Source organism: Pogona vitticeps, chromosome 4 (assembly GCF_051106095.1).
Source record: "Pogona vitticeps strain Pit_001003342236 chromosome 4, PviZW2.1, whole genome shotgun sequence".
Taxonomy (NCBI): Eukaryota; Metazoa; Chordata; class Lepidosauria; order Squamata; family Agamidae; genus Pogona; species Pogona vitticeps.
The window spans coordinates 123,408,536-123,424,403 of record NC_135786.1 but is presented as its reverse complement, the minus strand read 5'-3'; the positions used below and the strand labels follow the sequence as shown (position 1 = coordinate 123,424,403).

At 38.4% G+C, this 15,868-nt stretch overlaps 1 protein-coding gene across 23 annotated transcripts in view; it reads left to right on the top strand.

Annotated features, from left to right (window-relative positions):
- PRRC2C (proline rich coiled-coil 2C) overlaps nucleotides 1-15,868 on the top strand; it is a 126,100-nt gene that overhangs the window by 74,056 nt on the left and 36,176 nt on the right. For 15 of the 23 annotated variants that reach the window (XM_020798528.3, XM_020798536.3, XM_020798532.3 and 12 more), the window contains 9 exons: nucleotides 9-2,414; nucleotides 3,118-3,320; nucleotides 3,510-3,664; nucleotides 4,161-4,503; nucleotides 5,649-5,734; nucleotides 7,156-7,341; nucleotides 7,761-8,012; nucleotides 8,402-8,491; nucleotides 12,508-12,609. In XM_020798528.3, the coding sequence (XP_020654187.3) occupies nucleotides 9-2,414; nucleotides 3,118-3,320; nucleotides 3,510-3,664; nucleotides 4,161-4,503; nucleotides 5,649-5,734; nucleotides 7,156-7,341; nucleotides 7,761-8,012; nucleotides 8,402-8,491; nucleotides 12,508-12,609 (3,823 nt within the window). The remainder of the gene's footprint in view (nucleotides 1-8; nucleotides 2,415-3,117; nucleotides 3,321-3,509; nucleotides 3,665-4,160; nucleotides 4,504-5,648; nucleotides 5,735-7,155; nucleotides 7,342-7,760; nucleotides 8,013-8,401; nucleotides 8,492-12,507; nucleotides 12,610-15,868) is intronic. The other 8 variants (XM_078392431.1, XM_078392425.1, XM_078392429.1 and 5 more) reach the window with 1 other exon arrangement.

Genomic DNA, 15,868 nt, shown 5'->3' with positions numbered 1-15,868 from the left:
TCTTTTAGGCCAGATTCACTTCTGGATCAAGAACAAATGGTTGTTCAGGCAGTTTACTCAGGAGATAAGAGTCCGTTGGACCCCCATACAAAACCAGACATATTCAAAGAACCCAGTGAAGAGAGCACACAGAAATCTTTGAACAGGTCTTTAGAAGATGCACAGCCTTGCCAAACTAACATATCAGATCTTCCTGTAAGTTTTGAAGTAACTGCAGAACATGTTTCACAGATCTCCAAGGAAGAGCCTGTGCCTATAGAAGACAATAATTATTCCTTGAAAAGGAGCTTTTCGCATGAATCTAACCATTCTCTGAAATCGGAAGAACAAGGGGAAGAAGCACACACCAGTGTTTCCAAAATAAACAGCAGGCACATTGAACCAAAAGAGACAGTAGTTGAAAGAGTGGATAGCAAACCAAAAAAGGAAGGGTTCCCAACTAATAGGCTGTCAGAAGGACCAAAACCTGAAAAATCCTTCAAACCTAAATCTGAAACCAGGTGGGGTCCAAGACCAAACTATGGCAGAAGAGAAGAAGGTAGTGACAGGCCAGTACGAAGGTCTGGTCCTATCAAAAAGCCTATTCTTAGAGACATGAAAGAAGAGCGTGAGCAAAGAGAAGAGCGTGAGCAGAAGAAGGAACGAGAGGGGGAAAAACTTGGAATTGAGAAAGTTGGCAAAACTGAGAAAAAGGAACCGCTGCAGGTACCACTTGCCAGGGTAGAACCAGAAAATGCTATTATAGATAGTAAAAAGACATCGCAAAGCACACCACAGACGTCAGAGTCCGTAGAGAGCCCCTTGGAGTCTGTAGGCACATCTGCTGTGCAGCAGCCTCCCCTCCTACAGCAGGCATCAGTGCCTCCCGTCATGCAGCAGGCAGCAGTGATAGCACCAGTGCCTCAGCAGCCATCTATGGTCCAGTCACCCCCACCTACAATTTCCCAGCCTCCTAGTCCACAAGCTGCAGCTGAACCTCCACCCCTTACTATCCAGCCGCAACCAGTTCAGCAACCTGCTAATACAACAAAGGAGGAAAAACAGCCAGAGAAATTAATTAACAAAGAACGAACTGTAGAAAGACCTAGAATGGAAACCAGACCTGTAAAAAGGGAACCTGGTTTACCTCCTAGAACATACTGGAAAGAAGCTAGGGAGAGAGACTGGTTTCCAGACCAAGGATACAGGGGCAGGGGGCGTGGGGAGTATTATTCTAGGGGGCGTAGCTACAGAGGTTCTTATGGAGGAAGGGGTCGAGGTGGGAGAGGCCACAATAGAGACTATCCTCATTACAGAGACAACAAGCCTAGAGTGGAGCATGTGCCTTCTGGTCCTCTGAGACAGAGAGAGGAGAGTGAAACCCGTAGCGAGAGTTCTGATTTTGAAGTAATTCCAAAACGGCGGAGGCAAAGAGGCTCAGAAACTGACTCTGATAGTGAGGTGCATGAAAGTGCAAGTGATACTCTTCTATCAGACAAGGAGAGTTTAAGCAAAGGCAAACATCCTAAAAGGGAAGAAAAAGCAGAGGGGAAAAAACCTGTGAAACCCCTTTTATCTTTCAAACCTGAAAATAACATTCGTGGGGAAAACAGAGTTCTAGACAAAACTTATGGAAGGGAAGAGGAGAATAAACCAAAACCAGGTTTTCTTCCTAAAGGAGAACCTTCCAGGCGTGGAAGAGGGGGAATGTTTAGACGTGGAGGTAGGGATCCAGTTGGCCGACCACCACGGCCATCTACTCTTAGGAGACCAGCATACAGAGAAACACAGTGGAACCCAAGACAGACAGAAGCCACCAAAGTTGAAGATGGAGAACCCCAACGGAGGCATGAACATTATACCTCTGTACCACTGGATAAAAGGCCACCTGCAAAATTTGAGAGGAAATTTGATCCTGCTAGGGAAAGGCCTCGGAGACAAAGGCCCACTCGACCTCCTAGACAGGATAAGCCGCCTCGCTTTAGACGTCTGAAAGAGAGAGAGGCAGCATCAAAAATAAATGAGGCTGCAACTAGTTCATCATCAAGTGCTGCAGTGAGCAATGCTGTGAATGAGCAGCCGAGTACTGCTTTGGAGGTTTCAGGAAGTAAGACACCAGACCTTTCCAATCAGAATTCCTCAGACCAAGCAAATGAAGAATGGGAAACTGCATCAGAAAGTAGTGATTTTAATGAGAGGCGTGAGAGGGATGAGAAAAAGTTAGCAGATATTCCTGCACAGGTAGTTGTTAAAACAGGAGAAGGTACACAAACCCCCAAAAGAGAAATAGCCAAGAGAAGTTTTTCCAGTCAGCGACCAGGGATTGATCGGCAAAATCGCCGGGGTAATAGTGGACCATCAAAATCGGGACGGAACTTCCCAGGTCCAAGAAATGAAAGGAGGAGTGGCCCTCCAGGAAGAAGTGGAAAAAGAGGGTAAGTTTGTCTGCTATTGGAAAGCTATTGCAGAACCCTTTATCCATCTTGTACCATCCATTTCATCACTGGAAGTTTTAAAATGATGTAGTTACTCATATTGCTTTGAAGAAAAAAAACAAACCTTTGTTTAATAGGTCAGAATGGGGATTTTTTTTCTTTTGAGAATCATGTTCCTTTGAAGGTGATGAGTCCAGGGATAGTGTGGCATTGTGTAAGACCAGAATTAAACATAGCAGATCTCCCCCTCCTCTCTCTCTTCATGCTATGCATTTCTCTCACTCTCTTATTTAACTGATAACTGGTTTCGTCAGCTAAAAGTAGATGACCTCTGATTCTGAGTCAGAGACCCATGGTTAACCATTGTGCCTCTTTGGAGATAGGGGACAAACAGCTGAAAGGGAACTCTCCTGTGAGTGATCAAACATACCCCAGTCTTGCCTCCAGACAGTAGATGGGAAAAATTGTTTGCTTCTCTTCTACCTAAATAAAATGTTCCCTGGTGATATTCTTTGTGCCTTTCTGAATCTTCTTTCATGTGTCAATATCCTGTCTCTGTACATGGTGATATGTAGAAGAGAGAATTGCCCCTTGTTAACTTCAGTAATTATACTTTTGGTTATGTATGGTAAGAGCTGCATGTCCCCAAAACCTTTGTTATACTACTAATGTTCTTTTCTGTGGTTATGTTTTTCTGGTATAGTCCATTCGAGGAACAGACACCGGTAGTAATCAGTGCAGAGCCAGTCAGCAGCACTTTACATCAGGAAGAAAGTGGAAACAGTGCTGCTGTTTTAAAAGGTTCCAAGGATGTCAACAAGAAACGTGAAGAGCTGAAAGCTTGCCCAAAGAAACCTAAAGAGAAAATGGATGCAATCTCTCAATTTGACCTTAACAACTATGCAAGTATGTACTGGAGGGGGGTCTTTTTGAGAATATCAAATGCCTCTTTCAGAGAACATTGTCCATAATTTTCTAGCGTACAGTCGTTGAAGATTTCTATTTCAGTTCCGCCAATCAGATTTATTTATATTATTCTACTGATTTATATCAGCATTACCTGATTTAGTACTAATATTTGTTTCCTTTTTGCAGGTGTTGTCATTATCGATGACCACCCTGAAGTGACTGTAGTTGAAGACTCCCAATCCAACTTAAACAATGATGGTTTTACTGAAGTGGTATCAAAAAAACAACAAAAACGCTTGCAGGATGAAGAACGTAGAAAGAAGGAAGAACAAACTGTGCAGGTTCGCGACATTTCATACTGTCTTTTTAGCATGTCCTTTTGTATAGAGAATTGCAGACTTGAGTTCCTTCAGTATTCCTGAAAAGTTTTTCTTTCCAGGCCACATCTAGTTAGACATAAATCTATATTTTTTGTATTAAAGGTTTCATTTATTCAAGTTTGTAATGCCCTGGAGCATTTAAAAAGGTACACACAATTGCAGTGATCAAGTAATTTTAAAAACTTTCTTACAGTGATTCTTTTATTGGGCAGCAATTCTAATATTTCTATTCCTGATTGATAGAAGCTGCTTTGACAGTCTTTTGAGCAAAAAAGATTGTGGATGTTAGGAAGGTTTGATAGGTAAATAGTCTGGCTCAGCATAAGACAACTTCCTGTGCTTCAACTGTGTGATTTTTTTTCAGAGGTGATTTGTGGTAATGTGTATTTGTTTCAGAGCCTAATTAAGGGTATAGGTAAATTACCTTTAAAGCATATCCCAAAAATCTTATTCTTAGGTATGGACAAAAAAGAGTTCAAATGAAAAAGGAAGGTGCTCAAATTCCAAGCTGCCACCTAGGTTTGCCAAAAAACAACAGCAGGCAACAGCGGCGGCGGCAGCAGCAGCAGCTCAGCAAGCTCAGGCTCAGCCACAGATTCCATTGCAATGTGTGCCTCATATTCCAAGTACACAGACTTCAGTTCAGCCACAAGCACAGACAACCTGTTTGGTGAACAGTGCAGAATATACAGCAACAAGCAAAAATCTGCAAAATGCACCTTCCCATAATTCTGTGGGAACTGAATTGTGGGACAATAAAGTGCCGCCTACAGCAGTCCTGAGTGACATCTCTAAAAAATGTAAGCATTATTTTTATATATATATATATATTTCTGATTAGATAAACAAACAAAACCAAGAATATATGGTATCATTTTCTGGGGCTCCTCAGTTAATATTGGCTTGAAATTTTATGACCATCACAGATGAAAAAATCTGTTTCTGAGACAAGACAACCGCATGGTTTGTCTACATACCTCCTAGATTGTCCAGTCCTCCTAACCCATCTGTTCTTACGTATATTGGGAGTGCTAGTGCTAGAACAATGGATGAGTTTTGTACCTGCACTTTCTGCATGTGAAAACCTCTCAACCCATAATGAAAGCTACTTGTTGCTATGATATACTATATAGGGTGTGTTTTTCTCTGTTTTCCAAACAGAAACCTAAATCAGCATACCTGTTAGTCCCCACTCCCCTTAAGAAAAAAGCTTTCAAGTGATTTACCAGCACCATCAGCTCCTCCAGCCTTTCTGGAGGAGCTGATGAGAGTACGTCCTTAATGTATACCCTTCTATTCTTTCTCCTGAACTAATCCATGGCAGCTTTTCAAGAAGACGGGTTCAGCTGTGAACTATGGTGAGAAGTATACCATGTTTCCCCGAAAATAAGACGGTCTTATTTTAATTTTTGCTCCAAAAACACATTAGGGCTTATTTTCAGGGGATGTTTTAATTTTTTCCATGTACGACACTCTACATTTATTCAAATACAGTCATGTCATCTGGTTGCTGCACAATGGTGGAGGGCGGGGTCTCACTGAACTAGGGCTTATTTTTAGGGTAGGGCTTATATTACGAGTATCCTGAAAAATCATCCTAGGGCTTATTTTCAGCTTAGATCTCATTTTCAGGGAAACAGGGTATGTGCTGTTTGCACATATAGCAAGTTCATGAGCCTTGATTTATTTCTGCCACTTTGGGTGGAAACAAAGATGCTGAGTTAGCATACATATTTTTTGTGTTCTCTGTAGATGAATATTCCATTTTCTCAAGCTGCAGTTTTTCTTTCATTCAGAAATGCTGACTTATTGGGTATCTATAGTTCCTTGGCAGTATGGCCTTGTCACTAATTTTATGTGCATGTGGGCAAATCATCGTTTTGCAGTTATCCCTGTTTGCTCTCAGATTTTGTTCTGATGGTCACTTTGTTCTCTGGACTTCTAGTGGGACCCATAAGTCCTCCACAGCCTCCTTCAGTCAGTGCATGGAATAAGCCCTTAACGTCGTTTGGATCAGCTACATCTCCAGAGGTATGTACAAGCAGTGGACAGCATGTATTCTGTTTTGTAATTTAACAACAGCTGGAGGAAAAGATAGCAAAACATCTATCTAGTCCTGTCAATAGGATTGGCATGGCTGAATGGCTGTTTCAGGTTCATGGCCTTAGAATGCATAACCCCAGCTATGCCAGCCACATATGCATTGCACTTGGGTGGGCCGTCAGAGTAAAGCTGAATGCCAACTTGGACCCTGTTCAGAGCTGCTGCCACAGCCTCCCATTTTTTTAATATTTTGTTTTCATAGCAGCAGCACTAGCTGAACAAAAGCCACATTGATGTTCAAGTCTCATTCAGAACCACCACTGTAGTCAATTTGTCTGCTTGATTAGGTGAAATAAATCTTAAGTCACCTAATTGCCAGAGAGTTGGCATGGCAACAGCAGTACCACAGCTGACGTTGGCAGGGGTGCACATTAGCAGTACCATGCTTGAACACCCCCTGAACTTTGGAAGCAGCCAAAAGATCTAATGATTATAAACAGTTTTCACAGATAACTGTCTCTTGCCACCACTGTATTAGGTTGCAAATGTTATTTTAATTTATGTTTTTATTATGCAAATAATATTTTTAAGGGCAATAGAAATATGATATAAAAATATACAAAAATTAATGAACTGGAAATTCCAAGTAAAAAAGGACGTGCCTGCATACTTTAAAATAATAAAAGGCTGAGGAAATTTATAAATTGATTCAACAGAAGTTCCATGTTACTTTTCAAAGTGTAGTTTCTGATCCTTCATTTGCATTAAAACATTCCAATAGTTCTGCCTCTGTTGCTGTTTTTAAAGAAAAACATTGAAAAAGTCAATAGGTGTCAGATCACATCTAGTTAAAAAATTGAAGCTTTTTTTTAAAAAGTCAGCAAATGATCTATGATTGAGATGATACCTAAATGACATGCTGTAATTTGACACATTCAAGAGGAGGAAACAAAAATCCAACAAGCAGCATATAGTGCCTATAGGGCACAAATTATGTCAAACATCTAGCAATCCTAAATCAGCCATCTAGGCCTTAAATATAATAGGTGCCACATGTTTTGCCTTGTTTTATTTTGTTTTGTTTCTTTGAATTTTGCATGATAAAATATTATTGCAGTCCTTCTCCCCAACAAATAGGGATATGCATTGTTTGCTAGTTTACAGTATTACAGCTGTCAACTAGGTGTGATACCCTAAATAGAACTGATTTGAACTCTCACGTTTCCTGATAACATAAATTTGATGGTATCATTAGAGCTGCATTACCTTAATGTATCTACCTTATGAACAAGATGGATATGATTTGCACATCAGTTGCTATCTTTGCCAAGGTTAGGGAACCATAGGTATATAACCTTGATACAATGCTTGCTTAAGTTCAAAAGTAATATTCCTGGGATCTTTACTAGGGATCAGCAGCTGGACAGGACAGTGGAATTGATTTGGGAATAGAACCTATTCAGTTTGGAGCTCCAGCTTCCAGTGGGAGTGACAATGAAGTTGGCACAGTTTCAGAGAAACCCTCTGAAAAGCTTCTTGAACCAAAAGAGCAGAGGCAGAAGCAGCCCCGGGCAGGACCTATAAAAGCACAGAAGGTAGGCAAAACTTTACAACTTAGGCATTCTTATGGTATGATAACAGGAAATAAAATGAATCTCCATACTTTATTGTGCAATCTTGTGTATGTTCCACATTTATACTTGATCAAATCCTGTTATGAATTCTTTAATGATAATGCTGGCTACTTATAACAAAACAACAAGTATTTAAACTATATTGTATAATAACTAACATTTCATGGTTTTGTGGAAATTTTAAAAGCTTCCTATCCAAAGAGGTCTAAATTGGATTTGAATGTAAGCTGTTAAAAATCTGTAGATAGCCTTCATTAAATACACACTTGTATTAACTGGGAAGATGATGGCACAGCAACACACAGTTGATATTTCCACTCCTGCCTGTGGAATCAGCATCTGAAAATGTTCATTCTGAAATTTCTGAATTCATTATTTAGCTTCCAGATTTAAGTCCAATTGAAAATAAAGAGTACAAACCTGGTCCAATTGGGAAAGAGCGGTCGCTAAAGAACAAAAAAGTAAAAGAAGCTCAGCAAGGTGACTCTGAGGGGCAAGAAAAACCCACTCCTACTTCAGTCAGAAATTCAGACTCCATTACTTCTAAAGAAACAAAGACAGCTGCTGAACTTGGTACTGAAATAGGAACAATGATATCAGTATCTGCTTCAGATTTTGGAACAACCCAGAAGGTAAGAAGCAAACAGAATAGCTGTTTAAACTAATTCACCAGCACCAAATACCTGGAATTGTGTTACAACTGCATGTAACTTAAAGTCTAATTTTCAGTAGGGTGAGTCCACAGAGAACTGCTTCATTCAACAGACTCAGGAAGCTGTCCCAAAAACATCTTTTAAAAGATTACATTTCTAGATCAGTGAAGAAAATAATGGAGTTTGTCAGAAGTGTTCAACATGTTCAAGATATGTCTCCTCTCTAAAAAAAAAAAAACAACCCCCTATTGTTTCTTAACCTATCTGAAAAATTATATGGGCTTGATTCTTTTAATTTAGCAGTTTAATTTATGGAGCAGAAAATGACAATTTTTTGCTTTTACCTCCTTCAACTTTGTTTCTTGCAGGAGTCTGTAACAGACTATACAGCGCCTTCTTCACATTCCAATACGGTGGCAACAAGCAGTGCAAAGATGGAAGAAGCTTTAGTAACAAATGTAAGCGTATTAGTGACTTCAGGCTATAGCTTGTATATTTGATTGCATTTTAAAATCAGTACAGTATTGGTTTTTTAAAGTTTCCATTATGGCAATCCAGCTAAAATATCACACAATAAACTATACCCTGTGCATATACTTTGGTGTGGAAAAGCCTTTTCTCAATTCTGTCTATGAGAGTTAGTCAGTTACCAGTGTTGCATTTTTATTTTTATTTTTAGAACCATACTAGACATAGTAGAGGGTCATGGTATTCAGATTTAATGAAATCCGGAAAAGCTATCAAAAGTTGTGGAAGAGTGGCAATGGTTTACATAGGGTCTCCAAGCTAGGTTATTTACATATTACAGTAACATGCAGTACTTTATAGTAAGAATGTGTGGTTGTTGAGGTATTCATAGAACAATTATTTCTTGAATTGTTAAGGCTCTGGTTACATATTCAGAAGGATTAGATACTACATACTTTTTAGGTCTAAACCACAAAGAAATGCATAGAATTATCTTCACATTCACACAAACACACAGTACTTCCACCTTATCTTAAAATTCAGTGTCAATGTTATTTGCAGTCACCACTGTTGCAACCTAACCCACAGTGCATATGTACACTTACCTCCTCCTCTTCCAGTTTCCCCCATCTTCTCTCTTTAATGGGTTTCTTCATATGTGTGGTTTCATATATCCACAGTTGATCCTGTGGATCACCAGCAGATATGGAGCGGGGACTACTGTATACAGTACAGTGGTGCCTCGCAAGATGATGTTAATTCGTTCCGCGAAAATCGCTGTTAAGCGAAAACAGTGTCTTGCGAAACACGTTTTCCCATTGAAATGCATTGAAAATCTGATAATCCATTCCAATGGGAATGGATTGTCATCGTAAAGCGAAAATTGCCATAGGAAACATCATTAAGCGAAGACAGCAGTCTAACGAAACAGAGACCATTAAAAGACTCGTATAGCGAAGCAAGACCAAGCAGTCAAAAACATTGTAAAGCGAAAAACAGGGACCTAAAATTTAACCGTCTTGCGAGGCAAGGTCCCTAACATCGTAAAGCGAAAATCGCCCATAGGAAACATCGTTAAATGAAGTGCAGGATCGCTCCGAAAACCTCATTGTAAAGCAAATTCATCGTTATGCGAAGCAATCGTCTTGCGAGGCACCACTGTATATACATGCAAATGCATGCATACATTTAATTCCCTTTCTGTGGAAAGCTACAATCGCAGAGAGAAATGTAGAGTGGATTTCTATTGCACTGTTTTTTCCCTCTGTTACAGCAAAATATGTTAGGCCAGTTCAGGTTTAGAAAATCTGCAAATTTTCAAATACTCAAGACATCTTTATTGAGCAAGATGGTAAACCAAGCAACAAAACAAAGGTGGGAAGCAGCTGATGTTAAATTAATGAAGTGTGTATTTATTTAACAGTCTCCAAATGAATGTCGAAAGCAGTTGCAGATATTCAAGTTAGGCTCTTTCAGGTACCAAGATAGTTGTAGATTATACCCCAGATTGTCTGAAAAGTTATAGGATAAGGAACAAAATTAAGGTTATACCTAGTCATAGAAGGGGTTGTTCTCCCAGAGGATAAACTCCATTTTGAGGTTCGGTAAAATCCTTTTTCTGCAGTATAATAATTCCGCTGTTGAATTATCGCACTGTTTTTAGATGTAATATCTACCGTTATTCAGGGGTTGTTAGTCCCTTATTCTTTACTTCTCAGATCTAATTCTATATTACTATCCTGTATCAAAATTGTCACTCTGCTTAACAAACCAACAAACAAACCAGATGGGAAAAAATCTGCATCACACATACAGGAAGGGTATTTATATTTTCTTAATTTAATTTTTATTTTTTACACCATCTTCTTCTGAGTAGAGGGACCTAAAGAGGCTTACAAAATATTTTAAGAATGATATTAAGACCATTAAAATTCAATAAATTATAATATTTTACAAATTTAACATGCCAATCTTTACAACATACTAAATAAAATGTTACATAATGCTTAACAGGATAACTGCATGCACATGGAATAATCTTGCTTGTTACATGTAGGGAAATTAATAATAGAAGTTATATGCTATCATAATAATCAAACATGTTTAAGTAATTCTTTTTGTTCTTTACACTCTAGTCCCACTATGGCCATAAAACTGACTTCTTGACTTGTGCTAAAAGTTTTCCGGAGTAAGCCTGCAGGGGACGTATTTTTCAGAACAAGAATAGCTCTTACCAAATGCTTAAATTCTAGTGTTAGAGCCATTTGGGGGCGCCCAAAATTTACACGTTCTCACTGTCACTCTCTTCCTTACCCCCTTGGATTTATGCACTATTTCCCCCCCCTTTTCCATAATTTTGAGATAATTAGCCTGCTGTAACACATAATTTATACTAACCATGGCTTTCCTGCAAACTGAAACCTTGGTTTGAGGTTGCTTTTAAGCCCATGTTTTTGGGTGTCTGAATTACCTGACTAAAAATTCATGGGGGAAAATTATTCTTCTCAGACTGTGGAAAGGAAGGAAATGAGTGCACAGGTTTGATGGAGAGAAGTATGTGAGACTGTAGAGATGCTTCTGTGGTAGTGCACCAAACTATAGGTTTGGGCCAGCTGCCAATCATGCACTCTTCTTTACTCCTTAACTTTACCGCAGTGAGGGAGATGGTACAGAACTTTGCATGTCCTCTTTTTAAGGATTAGAAAAAAACAGGAGCAGCACAAAATTGCATAGCGTATGAGTAATGGCTTCTACTAATCATGTTACTGTACTAACGATGGCATAATATGATAATTACAATGTAAAAATGTGCTTTATAATAATTCTGGAAGGAAGCGTGTTTGTTTACTAGACTCAGGTTTTGGACAAATAGGTACAGGGTCTCTTCAAATGGTTCTTGTGTGAATAAATAATCTGTGAGTAACTGTGAAAGCAAATGATGCATACTAAATAAGAATGAAGCAACATAGAACTTTGGAAGCAAAATGTCAGTTGCAGTGTTGGTTAAATTAAAAATGCTTTCACAAATTGTCCTTTTCACAAGTCCTCATAGGCTTTGTGGGTGTACGTGCTGCAACTGAAGGTGTAAATAGACAGCGTTTTGCAGCAGATGTTCCCTTAATATGGAAGGCTGCTACTCAAAAGGCTTTTGCTTTGTGACTACCTCTTCAGTCTTAACAGTGTGGTATGTGGTTGGAGAAGAGCAGGATTTGAGTATCGTGCCAAGGGAGCTAACAGTTGACAAATTGTTTCTTATGAAATGGACTTTGTGGAATTGAAAATGCTTTGTTCAGATCTGTAACAGTGTTTGTAGCTTTCTGTTGTCCATTCAGAGTGATTTGAAAGATTTGAGATGGATTCATGTTGGAGCATCTTTTATTTCTTGGCTGCTGTTGACTTTGATGTACTGCATTTTAGAAACTAGATTTACTCACAGGTGTATGGTTTGAAATTTTCATGTACTTGCATTCTTTACACCTACATCATTCCATTCTGTGGCAGTATCTCTTAAGGAGAAGGATGATTGTCAGAGCTTTGTGTGACCAGAAATAAGACAGCATCAATATTTTAATTTTGTCTTATATTTTAATCTAGCAAAATCTATTGAGGGATCTGGTGATATTTACATTCTCACTCATTTGCCCGGAATCTAACTGGAAATGTTAAGTAAAAGCATACAGTTCCCGCAGTGGTTTAGTTTTTTATTTCTTGACACTGAAAGGAAAATATCCCTTGGACCATCTGAGGACCATCGTAACATTATTTCTAGTCCTCTGAGGACTAAACATCTAATTAATTAATTAAACACCAAATCTCATATATTCCATGAGAGCAGATGAGATAGCCCCCCCCATCAAAGCTCTTTTTTGACCTTTTCTGTCAAAACACCCCTCCCAATGACTTCTGAAAGACTATCTCATTCAGCAGCATTACTTGAGCTCTTGTTCTTGATGGGGCGCTTGTCATAGACCTAGCTAGAATGTGATGTATGTTGCCTGCCTTTCAGGTGCCCCTGCCCCACACCCTCCCCCTCTCTAGGAGGGAGACTCTACAACAGAGCTCCAGCCTAACTCCAGTTTCTCCCGCTACCATCGACCTCACCCTCAAGGTATGTACCACATCCCTCTAAGGGTCATTTTGTTGCATGACTTAATGGAGATCTTTCTGGTGGACATCATTAGAGAGAGAAAAAAGTGACAGTTTTTAAAGCAACTTTTTGCTTTTTAGACCATTAAAACGAGTATCTAAGGAGATCCATTAAATTATCTTAACATCCCTTCCCCTTCTTTATTTAACTAACATCAGTCAACTGACCTTTGCCTCAAATCCTAGAATACCTGTCAGACTATCAGATGGGATTTATCATGTTCATCATTTCCCTTCCCATACAAAAACCAAGTGTCTTTGGGAGGTGTTCCCACCCCCCAGCGGAACAGATAGTGTTTGTTTGAGTAAACAGTGTTGAGTTGTCATTTATGTTAGCTGGCTGATGTAGCACGTGGCAAATAGAGAGTGGCAATGAAGTATTATTTACTAGTACCCTTAACAGTTGCTGATAAGAGCCTTTTAACTGTGCTGGAGAATTGTGACAGTTAAGTTTCATATGGAGAGTGTTGATGTCAATTATGATGTTCATCTCATGTCATATAATGAGTTTTTCAATGCAGAGTTAGGCTGATGTTGTTTGCAACTTCAATTTCAAAAAGGTAGAACATTGTGATTTTAACAGCAGCAGAGCCAGATACATAAGAAGAAGGGAGCTTTGGATACAATTGACAGATGACAGAATTCAAGGCAGCTTTTTCACTGTTTGGCGAAAATGGAGACGTATCATAACAACAAAAGATCTGGATATCCTAGAGAACATTAAGTATCTGTAGGCAACTCTTCACAAGTTAGTTGGTCTATAAAGTACTGTAGTGTTTTATGGCAAATTAAAAACGTACTAGTTTTCTCTTAGTCTTAGACCTGTGTGGGAACTGTCATAACTGATCAGCTATTAAATGTAGCTACTTCTTCATATTTGTTCATAATTCTCTTGACAGGTTGACAGTTTTTAACTTAATCTAGGTACGGTAGATAATACAGTAAACCCTCGACTTACGAACGGCCCTAGTTACGAACATTTCGACTTACGAACCGCTCTCATAGGACTATATGGACTCAGCTTGCGAATTATGAACTATTATCTTTCCTTTTTAAAAAAATCTAAGTCATTTTAGGTTAAACAAAAAACAGAAAACAAAATTCTGCCCCTAGTGGTAGGAATGGATTAACCAGCTTTGCATTAGTTCCTATGGGAACTAATGATTTGAGTTACAAACCGTCCCTCAACCTAACAACAAAAAACAGCCAGAATGGATTAATTGGTTTTCAGTGCATTCCTATGGGAAATGCTGATTCGAGTTACAAACTTTTCGACTTACAAACTTCCTTCCGGAATGGATTAGGTTTGTAAGTCGAAGGTTGACTATACACACAAATACACATATACGCACATCTGCACATCAGTACTTTTTGGCAAAATTTACATAACAGGAGCTTCTAAGACAAGTTCCTGATACTAACATGTCTAAGTACATAAGGAGACCACACACTCTGAAAAAAAAATTATTAATTACAGTCTGAAAGTCCCCTTGTATCCTCTGGGATATTTGAGCAATTTAGCCATTATTTTGATACTCAGGCACACCTCACATATCCACAAAAAAAAAAAATCTTCTGCTGCTAGAAGATGGAAGAGGGAGCTTTTCCATTTTAAAAATATATAAATATATTCTGGATGAGTGCAAGAAATAATACATCCCTCTAAAGTTGAGATGTTTGTTGTCTGCAGACTTTTGGAATAGGCCTATCCCTGTAATAGGCTAAGACTGCCAAGTTAAAAAATACAAGATCCACATTTCAAAACACTTATTAATATACTTAAAAAATCCGATGATAGACATTGCAATGAACTGAAAAGATACTTTTCCAGTAAATGTATCAAACTTCAGCAGAGGTTTCACTCAGCATTTGTTGTAGTTGTTGGTCAGATTGACATGGCTGTGGTGTCTTTTTCTTTCCAACTCTTTCCAATTCTCTTTCCATGTCAAAATACCATCAGTCTCGTGTATTCAGCTGGAAGTGTTATGGCAAAGTAATGTGCTTTCTTTTTTCTGGATATCTTTGTAATATCCTGAGGAAGTGTTCGAATGTTCAGTATGAAGTCAAGAAGGGGTACACTTGTGCATGTAGTAATTCCATATGCTATAGAATCCCAAGATCTAAGAATGGAGAAAGGCAGGCAGTCATCTGTCATTCTCTGCAGTATGATTGATCAGCATCTGATGTCTTAGTTTATTTTCTTATTTCCCACTTACCTCAGTTAACAGATTTTACATGGTAACCTTTATGGTTTGGCAGTGTAAATAATTGTTCCTTTTGTGCAGCATCTTGGCTATTTTTTATTTAGAGAAATAATTTAGCGATACATTTGTAATAAAAATGTAAAAATAGGTATGCTTTTATCTGGTTGAAGTTTGTATAAGAGGCTAATTTGCACCATGTATTATAGCAGTAAACGATTATATGAGAAAATTAGTCTGATAAAGTAAATGCATAATCTTACCAATTATGTTTGTCCATAACAAAGTTGTGTAGCATAGAAAATAAAGTCTTCTAGTAGCATAAAATTGGTCAGATCTGAATTTATTTCATTGCAAGCTGTAGCACAGATTTTCAGCAGTGATGGAAAAATAATCTAAGCTATAATTTTTAATTAATAAAACAGTATACTGTTTAAGAACTATACAGTACCTTAAATTTCCTGCCTTTGACCACTTTGTATGACAGCAAAAACCTGGTTAGTCATGATGATGCCACATGATGCCTGACTAAAGTTTCTATGATGCTATATTGTTCAAAAAAGGATGAGGTAGCTGATTCAAGATAGAGCCCTGAAGAGCTGGTAGCCTTCTAATCTACACCTCAGTACTAACAAATGTGATGATCCATGTTAATGAAATTTATGTTGCAAATCTGGTCTCATTGACTTGCTCTTGTAGTGCAGCATGCCTGAGGATTCAAATCTATTTAATCTTGTTTGTTGCTGTGTAAAATAAAAGCAACATATGGTGTAAAAAGCAAAAGTTTACTAGCCTCTTTTGTGAAGAATTTGTAGAATTATATTACATTTCACCCAGTACAGATTGTATACTTATAGGTGCCTGAAGTTTGAACCTGAAATTGAGCATTTGTGCATGATCAATGTTATATTAACAGAGTTTCAGTTTGTGGATTAAAAAGATGACGTATGCTTCTATTGGACATTCTTAATTAACTATATTTTTTAAATATGGAAGATTCCCACTTGATTCTAATCACCG